This window comes from Notamacropus eugenii, chromosome 5 (assembly GCF_028372415.1).
Source record: "Notamacropus eugenii isolate mMacEug1 chromosome 5, mMacEug1.pri_v2, whole genome shotgun sequence".
NCBI classification, from domain to species: Eukaryota; Metazoa; Chordata; class Mammalia; order Diprotodontia; family Macropodidae; genus Notamacropus; species Notamacropus eugenii.
The window spans coordinates 338,677,226-338,694,182 of NC_092876.1; the positions used below are offsets into that span (position 1 = coordinate 338,677,226).

The 16,957-nt window shown below is 40.5% G+C and overlaps 1 protein-coding gene and 1 long non-coding RNA gene across 3 annotated transcripts in view; one reads left to right on the plus strand and one right to left on the minus strand.

Annotated features, from left to right (window-relative positions):
* Positions 1–882: 882 nt before the first annotated feature.
* Positions 883–14,294, minus strand: UMPS (uridine monophosphate synthetase). 2 transcript variants are annotated; one of them, XM_072616714.1, is made up of 6 exons: positions 14,136–14,294; positions 10,917–11,070; positions 8,961–9,629; positions 5,873–6,048; positions 4,021–4,135; positions 883–2,257 (listed from the first exon to the last, which is right to left on the minus strand). In XM_072616714.1, the coding sequence occupies exons 1-6, from the start codon at positions 14,292–14,294 to the stop codon at positions 2,088–2,090; spliced, it is 1,443 nt and encodes a 480-aa protein (XP_072472815.1). In that variant the 3' UTR covers positions 883–2,087. The 2 variants fall into 2 exon arrangements, with proteins under 2 accessions (XP_072472815.1, XP_072472816.1); XM_072616715.1 differs by lacking the exon at positions 14,136–14,294 and adding an exon at positions 13,187–14,057.
* Positions 14,295–14,505: 211 nt separating this feature from the next.
* LOC140508836 (uncharacterized) overlaps positions 14,506–16,957 on the plus strand; it is a 75,712-nt gene continuing 73,260 nt past the window's right edge. Inside the window, exon 1 of the long non-coding RNA XR_011968503.1 lies at positions 14,506–15,188. This is a non-coding gene — a long non-coding RNA (uncharacterized lncRNA). The remainder of the gene's footprint in view (positions 15,189–16,957) is intronic.

A 16,957-nucleotide genomic window follows, 5' to 3' on the forward strand; every position in this document is an offset into this window, starting at 1 on the left:
ATCAGATTTCATTTTTTTGATACTTTCTTCAGTTTCACTTCCCCCCTTTCCATTTTTTAAAAATCCTGTTATGTGGAATGGCTCTTTGGGAGGAAGGAGTGATACAGGAGGAAATTTATGTGACGTAAAACCAAGAGAGATCAGTTGTTTTTTTTTTTTTAAAGGGCTTGAAAGATCATCCTCTTACTCTCACAAGAAACAAATTCCACAAGTTCTTCTAAGTATAGGAGGATGATCTGTCAGGCCCCTTTTCTGTATTGTCCACATTTCAACCAATCTTATTTTGCCATTAAGTTCTAGATTTGCCCAAATGATTCATTTATCCATGTGGTCCCCATTCCCTGACCACAGTTAAAAGTGCTGCATGTGCTTACTCTTGGTCTTATGGTGAAGCCAAACATGGGAACAATGCCATGTGAACACACAATGGTGGCAGGTCTCTTACTAGAACAGCCTGATTCCATACAATTACACTCTCTCAAAGCTATTCTGTGATGAAATGCATTTTAATCTTCGTTGAAAATCTGAGTCACATGAGCATTTCCCGTCCGGCTTAGGCCAGTTGGTCAGGGAATGGTACAATGATAAGATCTGGGCATCAGGGAAAACTTGTCTCCAGAGCTCTGAAAGAGGGCAGCAAGCAGTTCATTTCTTCCAAGCAGCAGAAAAGGAGCTACAACTCCTCTAAGGACACTTCTCATGGCAAATAACATTGGAAACAAAAGGACTTGCTTCATGCACTAGGGAGGTTAGGAACTTCCCATCCACACCAAAAGTGATGATTATGGATTCCAATAGGGTTTTACCAGTGACCTGGGCTGGGCTCAGACTAATCCCCCAGTAAGATGTGACATTGGAACAAAGTGAGACACCCATAGGTCATTCAACAGTTGGCAAAAAAGATTTATTTAGCCATGGCAGGAGGGTATTCTACAAAGGTAGACATTGAGAACCCCTTGAGTTGATTCAGCTGAACAAAAGTCCAGGTGATACAGCAGTGACATCAAGTCCCCTGAGTCAACCATGTTTTGAGGAATGTCTCAGTTCCTTTTAAGGAAAAACTAGCTAACCTGCTTGGAGGAAGGGTTAGGTATTGCACCTACTGTAGCCAGCAAATTATTTTTATGGATTATAGGATACTGACTTTCGTCCTGATAAAGCCATAATGTTTAAAAGGAAGTGCTTCATTGAAGGCGTGATTATAAAATAGGAGGGAAACATTGCCCTTCCATCCCAGGGTCAAGAAAGAAAATCATCACTTTGTACTTTAATCTACTGCTACTAACAAGCTGTTGTTTCACCACATATTTGGGGGAAAAAAAAATGTGACTCTTCAAAGTCACTTAACTGTCCACATTCTCTGACCCAAGGATACCACTATTGGGCATATAATCCAAAGCCAAGACAGAGGAAGGGGTCCCACAGATGGAAGACTTAAGAAAGAATGCATAGTACACATAGCAAAAAGCATAATTTGTACAATGATAATAACGTGAAGGAAAATACGAAAGGCATTAAAACTGCTCAATAAAATGATCAATCCTGACTCCAGATGACTGACAGTGAAACAGATCTCTTTTTTCTTAGTAGTAAGTAGCAGCACTGATGTGTGAAATGGTCAGTGCAGTTTGTTTTGCTTAACTATAATTCTTTATGACAAGAGAGGTGATTGAGAAGTGTCCTTCATGTAAAAAAAAAAAGGATCAACACAACATTAATTTAATCTTTTAAAGGGGAATAAATCAAAGCATTCTTCTACAAAAATACACATATTCAAGTATAAAAGGGTTATGATGACACTCTAAGCCTTTTGACTCAACTCATTTATATTTAGGAAGATCATTGTTATTTTAGGGAGACATATTGGGTTCTTATATTTTGGAAAATAATTTCTCTGTTAATAAAAGGAAGGTGTAACAGATTCTGTGGCTGCCGTAGAAAATGTCATTTATTACCATGGAGTGTCTCCGAGTTATTAAATACTGAAGTGTGTGGCAGCTTTCCTAGTTTTTGCAACTTTGATTTTGTGGTATGGTCAAAGAATCCGAGTAGAAATGTTTTAAGAAATAAAAGTGTTTTTCAGAGATTCAAACACCAAGTCTAGTTAAGTAGGCTTCCCAGGCAGCTTTCCTGTACATTTCAGCTGCTTCTAGACGATTGGAGGCTGTTAATATGCCACGGCCCACAATGATGACATCAGAACCTCGTTTGCCAATAGCTTCTTGTGGGCTGTTATACTGTTGGCCAAGATTATCTCCTGTTGGGAAAAAAATAAGGATACTATTTCTTCATCTTCTTATGACAAGAGCTAAAATGACCATTTGATTCCCATTCTCTTATATTATGCTGCACTATATACTTTGCCTGACTAAAGACAAAACGAAACCTCTCTGAAAAGGATGGGGGGAGGGAGAGAGAAATATATGGGTATTCAAAGAAAAATACTACTGACCCTATACTATACACTTGGGATAAAGTACATATTATATTTGGACAGATACAACAAAAAACAAACCTCTTCTACAATTACATTACTTAACATTTTTGTAGACAGAAAAACCTGTCGACCAGTTTCATCCCTTTTTATTTTATCTTCTGCTTAAGTTATCCTGTAAGCAAATCTTTCAGATATTCTCAGTATTCCTTATATGTACCATAAACCATTAACAAATCAGAATTAAGGGTCTTAGAGTGCATCTAATATCAGCCCCTCAATTTTACAAATGAGGAAAATACTATAAAAAAAGGGTATAGACTTGCCTTAAGGAGAGAAGTCACAATCCCCAGGTATTCACTACTTTTCAAATAAACATACATACACACAAAGTCAGAATTTGTCAGTGTAACCAGTCCCTAATTCACAACGACAGAATGAACTGTGCCCAATGGCACTGTGGGCACATGAACAAAAGCTGTTTCCACCTCTTGGGCTGAGCAGATGCAACATCATGGTTAAAAAAATTTGCACAGTAGGCTTTTAAAATGTTTTAAATGTTGGCATTTTGAGGCTTAAAAAAACGCCATCAAATGTTAAGATAACCATTACCTAGGCAGACATTCAACTCAGCCTGAGATTCACTTTTGCAATCTGAGGTGGCACCAGTGTCACTAAACTTTGTTTTATAATGAATTTGTATAAATTTATCCATGAATTTATTTAGATTTCATTCCCTACCTATATAGTGCCTCAGGGTTTACTATATAGTTATTCAGTAGTCTTGCCATGATCTGAAACTTCCTCCTCATACTTCTTGGAGTTCAGGCCCCTCCCAGTATTGGGAGATTTGAAGAAGAACTCTCTCATGTACTCAATTCTGGCTTTTTGGGCTGTAGTGCATAAGCCCATTATCGTGACCCCTATAAATGGTGAAAAAGACCTCCACCGAAGGAGCCTGAGGATGGCACAGACTGTAAGATGGAAGGAATATTAACATCCATGAGTATTAGAACCATCTAAAAAGTATAAATATCTGACTTTCCAGACTGAAGAATACTCATCTTTTTAAATGTGTGTTTCCATCCTCATTAAAACCCCCTTTCTGGACCTTTTTTCTTAGGCTGAACTACTTGAGCTGTGTAATCTTTTGAGTCAAACAAACCTTAAAACTGTTTGTTCACATTTGTATTTATGTATATAAAATGAGAACCCTCCACTCTTCATGTGTACTAAGTCTCTGAGTGTTCATTTTAAATGGCTAGAGTGATGTGAGTATCCTAAACTCACAGCACACTGGTCAATACCACTACCACTGCTTCCCCAACTCTACTTCCTATCCCTTCCCCTCAACATATACAATCCTCAAACTCTTGAGGGAAAGGCTATAGGGATGTCAGGGTACGCTTCTGGGCTAAGCCTTCCCAATATAAATTTCACAAGCATTTACTACTCTAAAATACTTCATTTAAAACTAATTTAAAATTTGACCTAATAAAACACTCTCAAATTACCACACGAATTACTGGATAAAAATGATAGTTCACTGGGCTAATAAGTATAACATGATCTATGACTGTATTTACCTCCAGCTTGTATTTGGATACCTGGAGTCAAGTGAACAAATTCTGGTTTCTTGCTCACTCTTGAACCAGAAATAAAACCAATTACAAACTCTGAATGTTCCTCAGCCATTTTCACCTGGTGGAATATAAGAGATAAAACATGTTTAGCTATACAGGACATTTACTTATGTGAACAACATACTTTCTGGTCTCGAACCATACCGCAATTATGTAAATTACTGGACATAAAACATGTCAAATTAGATCTGAGTCTACAGCAGGCCGGCACAACATACAGCCCACAGGTTGCCTGCAGCCCACCAAAGGATTTCAGGTGGCTTGTGAAAAAACGTAGGGTTGCCACTGAGCACTCTCCTGTCTGTCACATGACTCACGGCAACCAACCATCATCATTCTGTTTGTAATCTAACCTATCTGGTGCCTCAAAGCAGCTTAGCCTATTTTAATTCTGGTCCTACCCAATGCCAAGTTGTGCAGGTCTGGGCTATAGTCTTCTTTCACTTCTGTCCTAAGACTGTAAAAGATGGCCTCAAAACACAAAGGCCTCTAATGCCTGGCAGCAGCCATTTAAAATCTAGATACTATATATATTGGAGTAACAGTGCATGCCAAGATTAATGGTATAATTGAGGGATAGGCAGTCAGCAGAGCTACATGTGAACTGATTAAGTTTTACATCTGTCCCCTAATACAATTGTGCTAATATGAATTTGCTAATTCTATGACTGAAAGTAGTATTATATTCTTTGAAAGATATAAAATATTACAAGGTAGGAAAACTTTGTGAGAAAAAAGTTTTCCCAAAACTAACAGTGAAATATGTACTGATGCAAATGAATAATGTGGGAGAGGAACTCTGGACATAATATGAAGGACTCTCCAAAGACTGAAACATTTACACTTGCAAGATGGATTAGGTATAAACAGAAATTTGATAACAATGTTAAATTATTCAATATATTAAATAGATTTATCATTAAGATTTTGAAAAGTTTGGTTTTTTGTCAAGTGACTAGAATGGTATTATTGACAACTGTTGGCAAACTTGATTCTCAGAGAAACTAGGCAAAGTGAACATACATACTAAAGGAAGTGTAGACTAGTGTATCCTGGGCTTGGAGATAGGAAGGACTGTTTGAATCATGCGACAGTTACTAGCCATGGAACCAGAAGCAAGTCATTTAACCCTTGTGAACCTTACCGTTCTCATTTGTAAAACAAGGACAATGACAGCATCTCACAGAGTTGTGAGGCTCAACTGAGGTAATGTATTCAAAGTTCTTTAAAAGCCTGATATAAATGCAACACTGTAGTTATTATAGGTTCAGTAAATTCAGCCCTAATTTCTAAGGCTTCAGGGACACTTCTGAAGAATCATTTAGCAATATAAATAGGACAAGACAAAAAGAGGAGTGATCATCAGGAGTTTCTAGTGACAACAGCAATAAACTATTTATATGTATTTTAAGATTTGCAAAATCCTTCACATTCATCTCATTTGAGCCTCACAAAATCTTTGTGAATTACTTACTTCAGATGTTATCTCTTTTTTACAGATGAGGAAACTGAGGTTGAGTGGTCCCAGAAATGCCTGCACCCATACTTTCCCGACTCCAAGCCCAGGACTTTCTTTCCACTATGCCAGCCTGTCTCCTGATTTTACCCATTACTGGCAATCCTGGGCCAGTCATCCAAAACTGGATGCAATGGATACTTACACAAGTTCACAAAGAACCCAAAAACTGTTCCTAAGCTTTGGTCTATATGCAGATAGTATGGCAAACCTTGTTTTGTTTCCCTCTTGATTCCCTCTCCCCACCTATCCCTAGTGCTCTGCAAAGCTCTCACTTACAGCTGCTTTTGTGTAGTCACCTGTGGCCAAAGACCCAGAGGAGCTCATTTCTGCAATCAGGAGGCAGCCACGGTGCACTGGCATCCCCACTTCACTCAGGCCTTTCACAACTCCTGAGCCTGGCACCACATGGGCATTTACTATATCTGCCCAGGAAGCTATTTTGAAAACACCACCTAAGAGAAAGCGATAGATAGGATTACTCTCAACTGAAACTTGTTCAAGCAAGAGACCACTACAGAAATGTGAAATTGAGTAATAACACTTCAGTATCCACACACTCCTGAGGGCTTTCAGCTACTGCATATGTAACTGCACACAGCTCTCCACATTAAAGGTGTCACTGAAAAGCTAACACTTCCACCAGGGTAGGTGGCTCATAGCTTAAAGACCATAGGAAGTCAGGCTCAGCTGTGCAACTGTTTTTCACTAACGTGGACTGAAAGTTGATCTTCCTTATATGCTTACAATGTCAACAAGGTCATTTTTTTCTGCAGCAGAAATAAGCTGAAAATAAATGTAGGTATGTAAGAGCTTCAAGTAAAAATCATAAATGTAGCTTGAGGAATGCAAAAGGACATTTTAGGGCATTGGAAGAACTGCTACAGCCGCTTTTGAAGCTGATGAAGAGAATCCAACAGGGTTTAGGATGAAGTATTGTTTTTCACTACTTTTAAAGCCCTCAGATACCAATTATCTAAAATATCATTGAAAAGAATAAACTGTTACTTTTCATGTCTATCAAAACTTTATTACCTCTTAAGCTTGACAACCATCTTAAAAGACTTGGTCCCTCCAAGCCTTGGCTCTGATCTCAATTCCCAAAGCTTCATATTCTCTCCAACTGTTTTCTCACTTCTTACCTCACCCTCCCCCCCAACTTCAAAGTGAGGGAAACGCTCTAGTCATTAAATATTTTTTTAAAAGACTGAAAATGTATTTAAAGAGCTGAGTTATAAGTCTGCCGAGGGGGTCAGGTGGTTTCTATTTTAAAGATGAGCAGTGTATGGAGACACCACTTTCTCAACTGAAACAAGCAGGACACTTCTGTTAAAACTAATAATAGCGAAGTGCTTTACAAATATTACCTCATTTGACCCTTGCAAAACCTGGAGATAGGTGTTATTATTTTCCCTATTTTATACCAGGAGAAATAGAGGCAGATGGGCTAAATGACTTGCCCAGGCTCATACTAGTCAGCTAGTAAGTATCTAAGAACGGATTTGACCTCCGGTGCTCCTGACTCTGGAGGTCCCACTGGGCGATGCTTTATCCACCGAACCACCTAGCTGCCTCTAATCAAACAGAACTGCCTAAGTCAAATTTTTAAAAAGTCAACTTTTAACTAGACATTTGATGTGAACACAACAATGCCAGAGACATGGAAAACTACTTCAGTATAAAAACTGCTCTCTTGAAAAATCCAAAAAAGAATACCACAAGTTTGTCTTTTTTTGGAATTCAATTCTCACCCAGCAGGAAAAGTTAGAAAGACAAATTCCATTCAAAATAATTACAGGTATAAGTATATAGGTAATTATTATAGGTATATAATAGGTAATAATTATAGGTATAAGTCTAGGTATAGAATATTTGGTAGACATCTACTAACACACCTGAGAACTATATAAAGTCAATGATATACTCTGCAGAAATGTTGACAATCCAAAATAATGAGAAATATTAACTGCTCAAGGGTTGGCTGAGCCAATGCAATACAAATGAAAACACTACCTAAATTAATCAGCTTATTCAGTGCTACACCAATCAAATTACCAAGGATTATTTTCTTAAGCTGGAAAAAATAATAAAATTTATCTGGAAGAACAAAAGACCAAGAATCTTAAGGGTAATAATGAAAAAAGTGAGAAGGGAATCAGAAGAGGAGGGTGAGGTCCAAAAGAAGTTTGACAGAAATTTCATCTACGTCAATACCTTGCACCATATAACCAAGAAAACGCCTGAACAGATACATGACTGAGATGTAAAAAGTGGCGATCATAAGCAAATTAGAGAAAAAATTACCTTTCAGATCTATGGATATAGAAAGAATAAACAAGAGATAGAAGATCCACACAAGATAAAATGGATGCTTTTGATTATATAAAATACAAGTTTTTACACAAACAAATGTAAGTTAAAATTAACAAAGAAACAGATAACTGGGGAAAAAAACCTTTGCATCAAGTTTCTCTGATAAAGATCTCATATCCAAGATATAAGGAAATTAATCCAATTTATAATACTAACCTATTTCCCAACAGATAAATGGTCAAAGAATCTGAATAGGCAGTTTTCAAAAATAAAAAAAAATCCAAGCTATCAACCACATTAAAAAAAAAGCTCCACATCACTAACAACTCATGATATTTAAAGTATCTCTGATGTTCCACCTCATATTCATCAATTAGCAAAAATGACAGAAAAGAAAAATAATAAATTTTGGAGAGGTTGCAGGAAAACAGGTTCAATAATGTGCTGCTCGTGGAGTTGTGAACTGGTCTAACCACTCTAGAAAGCAATTTGGAGCAAGGCTTAAAAAGTTCCTAAGTTGAATATGTTTTTTTGACCCAACTATACCACGATTAAGCATGTACGTGCATGTGTGTGTATGCACCAAAGAAATCAAAGAAAGAAAAATAACACCCAAACACACACACAAAAAATTTTAACAACTCTTCTCGCATTAGCCAAAAACTATAAGCTAAGAGGATATCCAGAATTGGGGAAGAACTAAACAACTCTGTAGGAAATGAAAGACAAACTGGATAATTTCAGAGGAAACTTGAAAGACTTTTATAGACTGATACAGAGTGAAGTGAAAAGAACTAAGAGAACAAGTTATACAAAGACCATATCATCACAAAGAAAAACAACTTGGATGAACCTTCAAGTTCTGGTCAATGAGATCTAATACAAAGCACGCCACTCGCCTTTTGCCAGAGGTGATGGGCTTAAAATGCAGAAAGAGACATATGGTTATGGACATGGCCAATACTTCTTTTTAAAAAATTGCTTACTAGGGGAAGAGGAGCAGTGGGGAAGAGAATAAATGTTTACAAATTTTTTAAAGGAATACAGTTCTTACCTTCATATTGTTTCTTCACTGTGTTTCCTATATCAGCAAATTTTCGGTCTTCAAATATTAAGAACTCATGGATTTCTGCTAGATCTTTCAACTCCTTCATGATCTCCAGACTGAAGTCATTCAGAATATCTACGTGGGTCTTGAGCATACAGATGCTGGGACCCAGAGTGGATGCCAGCTGCAACAGCTCTTTGGCCTCAGTAATATCAGCAGAAAGACACAAGTTGGTCTGCTTCCTTTCCATAATCCTGAGAAGCTTTGAGGCAATAGGATGGGTCCCAGGGAGCTGGGCACGCATGCCAAAGCTAAGTTCTTTGAGAGTTTCCTTCACAGGGATGGCGCCATTCTGCTCTGCAACTACAAAGATGTTGTCTTGAATAAACTTCTTCACTTTCCCAACCATCTCAGCATCAATCTTTTTCTGCTGCTCAAGAATCTCCAGGACCTTCGACAAGGTACACACAGAATGTAAGCGAATGCCCCGCTCTTGCAACTTGGCTTTGCCTCCCTGCTCTCTGTCCAGTAGCACAATGGCATCTGTGACTTTTAAACCTTCCCTCTGAAGGACCTCAACGGTTTCCCAGACACTAGAACCACTGGTTACCACATCCTCAATGATCAAACAGGTTTCTCCTGGATTAATAGTTCCTTCTATGAGACGTTTAGTACCTAGAAAAGAAAAAAGACTCTATTGGCTTTGATCAAAAATACAGACTATGGCCTGCCAGCTACAATAAAGCTCTACCTTGTTTTGTTCATAAGAAACACATTTTAGTGAAGGCTGAACGGATTCCTACTGTTTCTGAACTATTTTATTTTCATTTAATAGTGACTAACACTTTTGTTAAGTTTCTCTGCCTCCTTGCTTCCTCCTATTTATCAGCACTCTTTTCTTTATTCTTCCCACCAATCTTGAGTTAGCTTCAACTACTCAGCAAGATCATCCCAAACATTTTGCTCTGAAGCACATCTACAGGTTCTTTTCAGCACATTTGACATTTATTGCTATTGTAATTACTATTATAATTAATTACAAAAATTTGATTATAAAGATGACAATCAAGGAAATTATGGATAAATAACAAGTCCCTGTCTCATCAGGAGCAACTGCCTTATCATCAGAAGTAACAATACTAACATCTATATAGCTCTCATCTCTTATTAAAAACTATAAGGGATAAAGTAACAATAATATTACCCTGTTTGCAGATTAAAAAAACCTAAGGTTCGAAGAGATGACATTAGAACAACAGTACCAGGATGGAATGAACACCCTTAGATCAGTACTTTCGACTGATGTGGGCTAACTACAAGTTCAGAATCCTAAATGATGGGGCTTATGTGTCAGAAAAGATACTTCCTTATAATTAATTCCACATGGAGTTTATGCTGCTCTACAAGATTATTTGCTAACAGCTAAACAAAAAAAGAGCAGTAGACCACACTGCTATATTGATCCTATTAGGTGATGATAGAGAAGGCATTTTCCACTCTCAAATTCCATAACAAATTTAGCTAGAATGAAGGAAAGCCTAGTGAAAATTTGATGGATTGGTAAGGTTTGTACAAGACACTTTCCTCTTCAAGCCATTCAAAGCATTTATTTTCTCCTGCTAATTCACTACAATGTCATCACAAAATCTTACAAAACAGTAATATAACTTGCAGCAATTCATTCACAATAAACTCCAGTGTAAGAAAACAATTTGTATGTCCCATGGAGTATATAACTTGATCAAAAAAAAAATCAACTTAATTCATTCTGACAAACACTTATTAAGCACCTATTAGATGCTAGGTATGATACATACAACTGAAAAAACAATTATTATGAATTAGCCCACACCTGAAATATTATGCTCATGCATAAAATAATAATTGTAAGGCACTTAGCAGTGTCTGGTACCTAGTTAATGCTATATAAATGTTAGCTATTATGATGATGATAATTTTTACCATAATCTTTTGTCTCCTTCCTTCGAATGAGCATTGGAATTTGGTTGGTTGAGCAGATGATTGTTGCCAAAGGCAAAGCTGTATAGGGCACGCCACACACGGTGTCAAAACTGACCCCTGCATTTTGAGCAGTTTCAAACAAGATATCTGCAACCTGGAAGAAAACACACACTAGATATGATTCCATCACTATGATGGTATTCAATTCTATGTCACTGCTTCTATACCTTTCATGATTTTACAGATTTCAAGCTCATTTCTTTTAGCTTTTGTCTCTCTAGACGGAAGAATCTCAACTTCTATAGGCTTTATAATGGTGTTTGTTCACCTGAGACAGAAATAAAATAATTTGAGAGATGGAATAGACCCTCACACTTCATTTAGTCTGATGCATTCATTCTATTTAAATCAAATGACTTGCCCAAGGTCACACAGCTAGTAAGTAGTGGAATTTTTAATTCCTGGTATAGGAGACTTGCCTGTGCAAAGACAAGTTGCATGGAAGGAAAAGCACCAAAGCAAGTATGACTGGTTCACTGAACGTAATGTGAGAAATGGGTATTTCTCTCTTGTATTTAATAACTAATTACTGTATTGGAACCAAGGTTTTTCCCCTTTTCTACTTCCCCATCCAGAAACCAACCAGTGTAGAAATGAATCTTAAAGATTTATCCAGGCCAAGATCTAATCAGACAGGAAAAAAAATTCTAAGTTTGGCCTAATGGATGTATTTGTTCATTGTGTTTGCTTGGAGAGGTCTGGGGAAAATGTTGAGTTTCCGTTTCTTTCAAGACAGGTGATACAGAAATTGTTTCTTTGACCAAGACTTGGTTGACCTAAGTCATTTCCCCTGAGATAGCCCATCTCCCATTGTGTTATTCAATCAGAGTTGACTGGCACCCCTTGAAAATACCTACTCTTCAAAAGGCATATAAAATGTGAGCCCACCACCATAAGGGGTCTTTGGTCTAAGAGAGACAGCCAAATGATCATCCTTTTTAATTAATAATGTGCTGACCTGATTAATAAATTATCCAGAAACTTTCTCAAAATTATTTTAACTACAGTGTGAAGGTATGGTAATATATAAATAGCCTGGAAAGGTAATACACAAAGGGAGTATGCAATAAAGATTTGATTTTTATTGTGTTTGGCTTCATTTCTTAATAATCATGTTTGGATTTTTGTTTTAGGACACGGCAGTATGCTGAGCTAAATACAACCTCTGGGGAAGTCTTCAGTGACCCTCTAGGCCCCTAAGTGCTAACACTGAAGAACATCATCCTTTAAGCAGAGACTGAATTATTTCTACCTGAATGTTACTCTGTACTTATCCAAATCCACCATTTTTAACCCATCTGACAATTTTTCTGCCTTATCTTATAGCCTCATGAGTTCTTATTATTAGAGAGGATAAAGCATATTAAATGTTTTGTAAATAACAAGTTGTACAAAACCCAGAAATAATTATTCTTCACCCGACACTTTCATTGGCTAGAAGTGTTCATTGTCTTACGCAAATTTCAGCTGATTATAGTCCAGTAGTTCCCCCATATAATTTAGAAAGATGCTAAATAAGACCAGTCTTAGAACCTTGGGTTGGATATAAATGTAGGAGGTGGAAGAGGAGGAAATGGAAGACTTTTCTTTATCCATTTGCCCAAGGGCTTCTGCCAAACCCATCATCCCAAACTGTTTAATAATAATTATAACCTAAAAAGTTTGAGATCAGAGAACACTAAGTTTCCAGTTGTAATGGTGCTTTAAGAAGTCATCTAGTCCAACTCCTTCATTGTTCGGATAAAGGAAAGTGAACCTTGGAGAGGTTAAGTAACTTGCAAAGGACCAAACAGCAGTAAGTACTGCTTGTAACTGAACCACAGCTGCAGTCTGGGTCACCTGGTTCTAAAAATTTGCAAAGTAGCACTTCATCAATCTGACCCAAAGCAATGAATTTTCACACAAGCAAGCGTCCCATACCGAGAAAAGCAGGCATCCGGACTCCCCCAAGTCAGAGTTTGAGTTCTAAATCAAAGGGCAATTTGAAGAATGTAGAAAGGATACTACTCTGCCACATCCTTTTGCAGAAATAAACAAAGCTCTCAATTGAGAAATTACACTGTGGCCCTCTTCACATGACCATGGCCAAGGTCAAAGAACTCTGATGATAAATTCACTTGAAGATATCCAGTTCCTAGCTTGTCCCCTTTATGAGTTAGAAACACGCATTTTCAACACAGATTCCCTAAGAAAAAATAAAAGATACAGACCCTTCCGCACCTCCCGAAGAAGCTGCGCCAGCACGGGAGCTTTGCCCCAGAGACGGCAGGCATATAAGCTCATGACGTTAATGAACTAGGGAGCAAATATGAGGGCCCAGGTGTCTTGACTGCCCCACAACACAGTGCCTAGGACAGGGCAGTGCAGTGCAGCTTCAGCAGTAATAGCACAGAGATGACTAAGAGGCAGCCACGTTATGCGGTGGATAGGAGTCGGGAAGACCACCCCCCTCCTCTGCACCATGGGCTGGTACAGCGGTGCCCACGTGCCAGGCGGCCCGCCCAGGGCTTTCCAGCCCCCAGAGAAGGGTGCTATCACCATGTTAAATACTGTGGTATCTCTAAGTGCATGTCCCCCTAATGCTGGCTACTATGATCATTACCAAGCGTACAGCTAAACGTTTACATGTTATAGAGGCAGCTAGATGGTTCAGTGGATACAGCGCTGGGCCTGGGGTCGGGAAGACCTGAGTTCGAATCCAGACTCGGACACTTTCTAGCTGCGTGACCCTAGGCAAGTCAATTAACCCTCGGTGCCTCAGTTTCCTTATCTGTAAAATGGCAAACCAAGAAAACCCAACGGGCAGTATGGTCCGGGGGGTTCCGAGGGGCTGGACACGCCCGAACCACAAGGACTGGTCACTGCAAGGCTCGCCCACGGCCCACGCCCCGCGGCCAGCGCATCGGGAGGCGGCCCAGGACCCACGGACACGTGCGTTCAGGTCCGGCGTCGGTCCGACTCATCTAACGTCTCCAACAAGAATCCTCGCTAGGTAATCGATGGCAAAACGCGTGCCGATCAGCACAAGAAAAGGGATTTTCCTCCGGGCTGGCTTTAGAAATCCGAGATCCGAGCCGAAAAATAAAGTAATAAGACCACGTGACTACGGGGAAGGGAAGAGGTCAAAGGGCGCCCTCCGGGCATCCCGCGAAATCCCACCTGTTTGAGGAGCGGCGGTCTGGAGATAATGCCCCGCAGGTCCACGTAGACCGGGGACGAGAGCCCGCTCTTGAGCACGAAGTCTCCGAATTTGAACGCCTGCGCTTCGTACAGCTGCGCCACCAAGGGCGCCAGCGCCCCCACCGAGGACGCCGCCATAGCCCCAAAGCCTCGCTTTCACCCGCCAGACGGCGCGAGACGGCGCGTCCCGCAACGTCAGCCGCCGAGGCCCCGCCCCCGCCTGGTGCGCAGGCGCGAGGGGCCCGGGGGGGGCGTGTCCTGAAAGCTCTCGTTTTCCTCCAGTGTGGGCGGTCTCTACGTCAGAGCGCGGGAGGATGGCGGGAGCTTTGGAGATTCCTTTTCCCTTTCCGTCCGTCTCCTCCGCGGCTCTCAAGCCCGGAATTCTGTCCTTTCCGCTCAAAAGCATCTCCTCCAGGTTAAAAAACCAAAAAAAAAAAATCTCCAGGAAACCAAGAAAACCAAAATATCTCCTCCAGAAAAAAAAAAAGAGGCATCCCCCTCAAGGGGGAGAGAATCTGGGGGGCGGGGGGAGGGGAAAGCTCCTGCAGGGAAAGGTGTCTCCTCAGAAAGCTGCCCCCCCTTATTTCCTCCGGTTAGTGACTCTTCCCCGACATTCTACCTGGGACGGTCTTCTCCCAGTTTGATTTTGAGCAGCTACTTAAAGAAGCCTCTTGGAATGGGTCTTCTCACTCAAGTGAGAACCTGAAAAGACCTTAGCCGGAAAGGGCCAGGGTCTCCCACGGCACCCTGGGCCTTCTCCGGTCCGGTGGCGCAGCGCTCCCTCCCTGGAGGCCAAGCCGGCTGCGAGTTACGTCATCGTGCTGACGTCATGGTCCCACGGCCACAACCCTGGACCTACTTCTCTGGGAACGCGGACAAAGTGACTTGTGCCCAAGACAGAAGGGGGGACTCGAACCACCACGCGGTGCTTCCTGCCTGCCCCCCTCCGAAAGAATGGAAGCCGCCTCCGCGCCCGTGCCAGGCAGATAGATGGTGCTCGATAAATGCTGAGAGCTAGCTCATGGAACTTGGGTTAGTATTTATTCCCCCCAATCACACGTAAAAACCATTTTTAATGTTCTCTTTTAAACCTCAGAGTTCCAAATTCTCATCCTCCCTCCGTGCCCACCTCCCCGCTGGAGAAGTCACCAGCTTTGAAATGCAGATGTTTGGAGGGGAGTTTTTCTTCTGTCCTGGAAGGTCCATCCCCTCGGACCACTGCCCTGCCTAGCTTCTTTTAAAGTCCCAACTGACATCCTGCTTTCTATGGGAAACCTTCCCTCCAGTGCTTTACCTCTGCTGCTTTTCTGTCTGTCCTCTATGTAGCTTGTGTATACATTTGTTTGCATGTTAACACCCTCAGACTGTGGGCTTCTTGAGGGCAGCAACTGTCTTTTGCCTCCTTATTGTGTCCCCATCACTGACATGTAGCAGGTGATTACTAAATGTTTGTTGAATTAAATTGAATGAATGACTTTTCCCAAATGACCTTCCTTGGGCTTCAGTTTTCAAATTGCTACTTATGTGGATTCAAATATAATCCAAGTGCCAAAGCGCATTAGCTTGGGACTCTGGCCTCCTTAGCGGAGACCAACGTCTACACCTGTGTGAGAAGAGGGCTGCAGGTGGAGAGGAGAGAGTGGAAAGGTTCAGTCTCTTGACTTTCTACAGGTCCCTTCAGTCTCTGTGGGCCGTTGACTTGTGTGGGACTCTACAGTAGCTTCAGGAGACAAGATGGACCATGCCAACCCTACTTGAGTTTGCTGATGGGAGAATGAGACTCTGGGAAGAAGGCAACCAGAGAGAAGCCTGTAGTGTAGCTTCAGCTTGCTACGCTAGAGATTTCAGGGGATTTCCCCTTTGGGTGAGCTCTAGGATTCCTTTGGTTGAGCAGTTATCTTGCTTCCAATGGGAGAACTCCTTCACTCTGTGCTCTCTGGTATATATTCTCCTACCTTTACCTTTTCTGTTTTTTGTTTTGCTATTGACTTGGACAAATTGGTTTCTTTGCTATTTGTTATACTGGAACTGGTATTTGGTGGGAAGGGAATTAAGTCTTGGATATAGAGCTTGGGAAAGTCCTTATTTCCCCATTATGGAACATCTATCAGAAGTTTAGCGTGGACCTGAAAATCATATCCTCTAGGCTAAAAATATTTAGGGGAACAGAAAACTATAAATCCAGTCTGGTACCACCCCTTAGTGCCCTCCACCCCATATTCCCTCAGGAGCAGAGTGGTGATCTCTGCCCTCCTGGAAGGAAATAAAGTCTCCTTTGGAGAACAGTGAAGCAAGAAGAGGCTAGAGATGTCTATATTGCTTCCTTTCAAGCCACGCATTGAAATACTCCGTGCTACATGTGGAGGACAGTCTCAAGATGTCTACTCTGTTTCCCTTCGACCCATACAAAGACACCCTGAATGCTGTATGTGAAGGATAGCCTTGTTACACTAAGGTCCGAAGGGGTGAGGATGATAATAAAAATGCATATTTAAATACTGATTTATATTTACAAAGTAGTTTTCTCACAATAGCCTAGTGAGATAGGGAATGTTTTTTACAGAAAGGAAACCTGGTGCTTAGGGATGTTAAGTGGCTTTCCCAAAAGACACATGGTTAGTAAGTATCAGAATAAGGATTTAAATCCAGGTTTTCTAAATGAAGTTCTAATTCCAAAGCCCATCATTCCATGAACAAATGAAAAGTAATTATTGAAGCATTTGCTATGTACCAAGCACTGTGCCAGTCGCCAAGGATGCAAACAGAAGAATGAAAAGAGTTCTTGCTTTTAAGGAACTCAC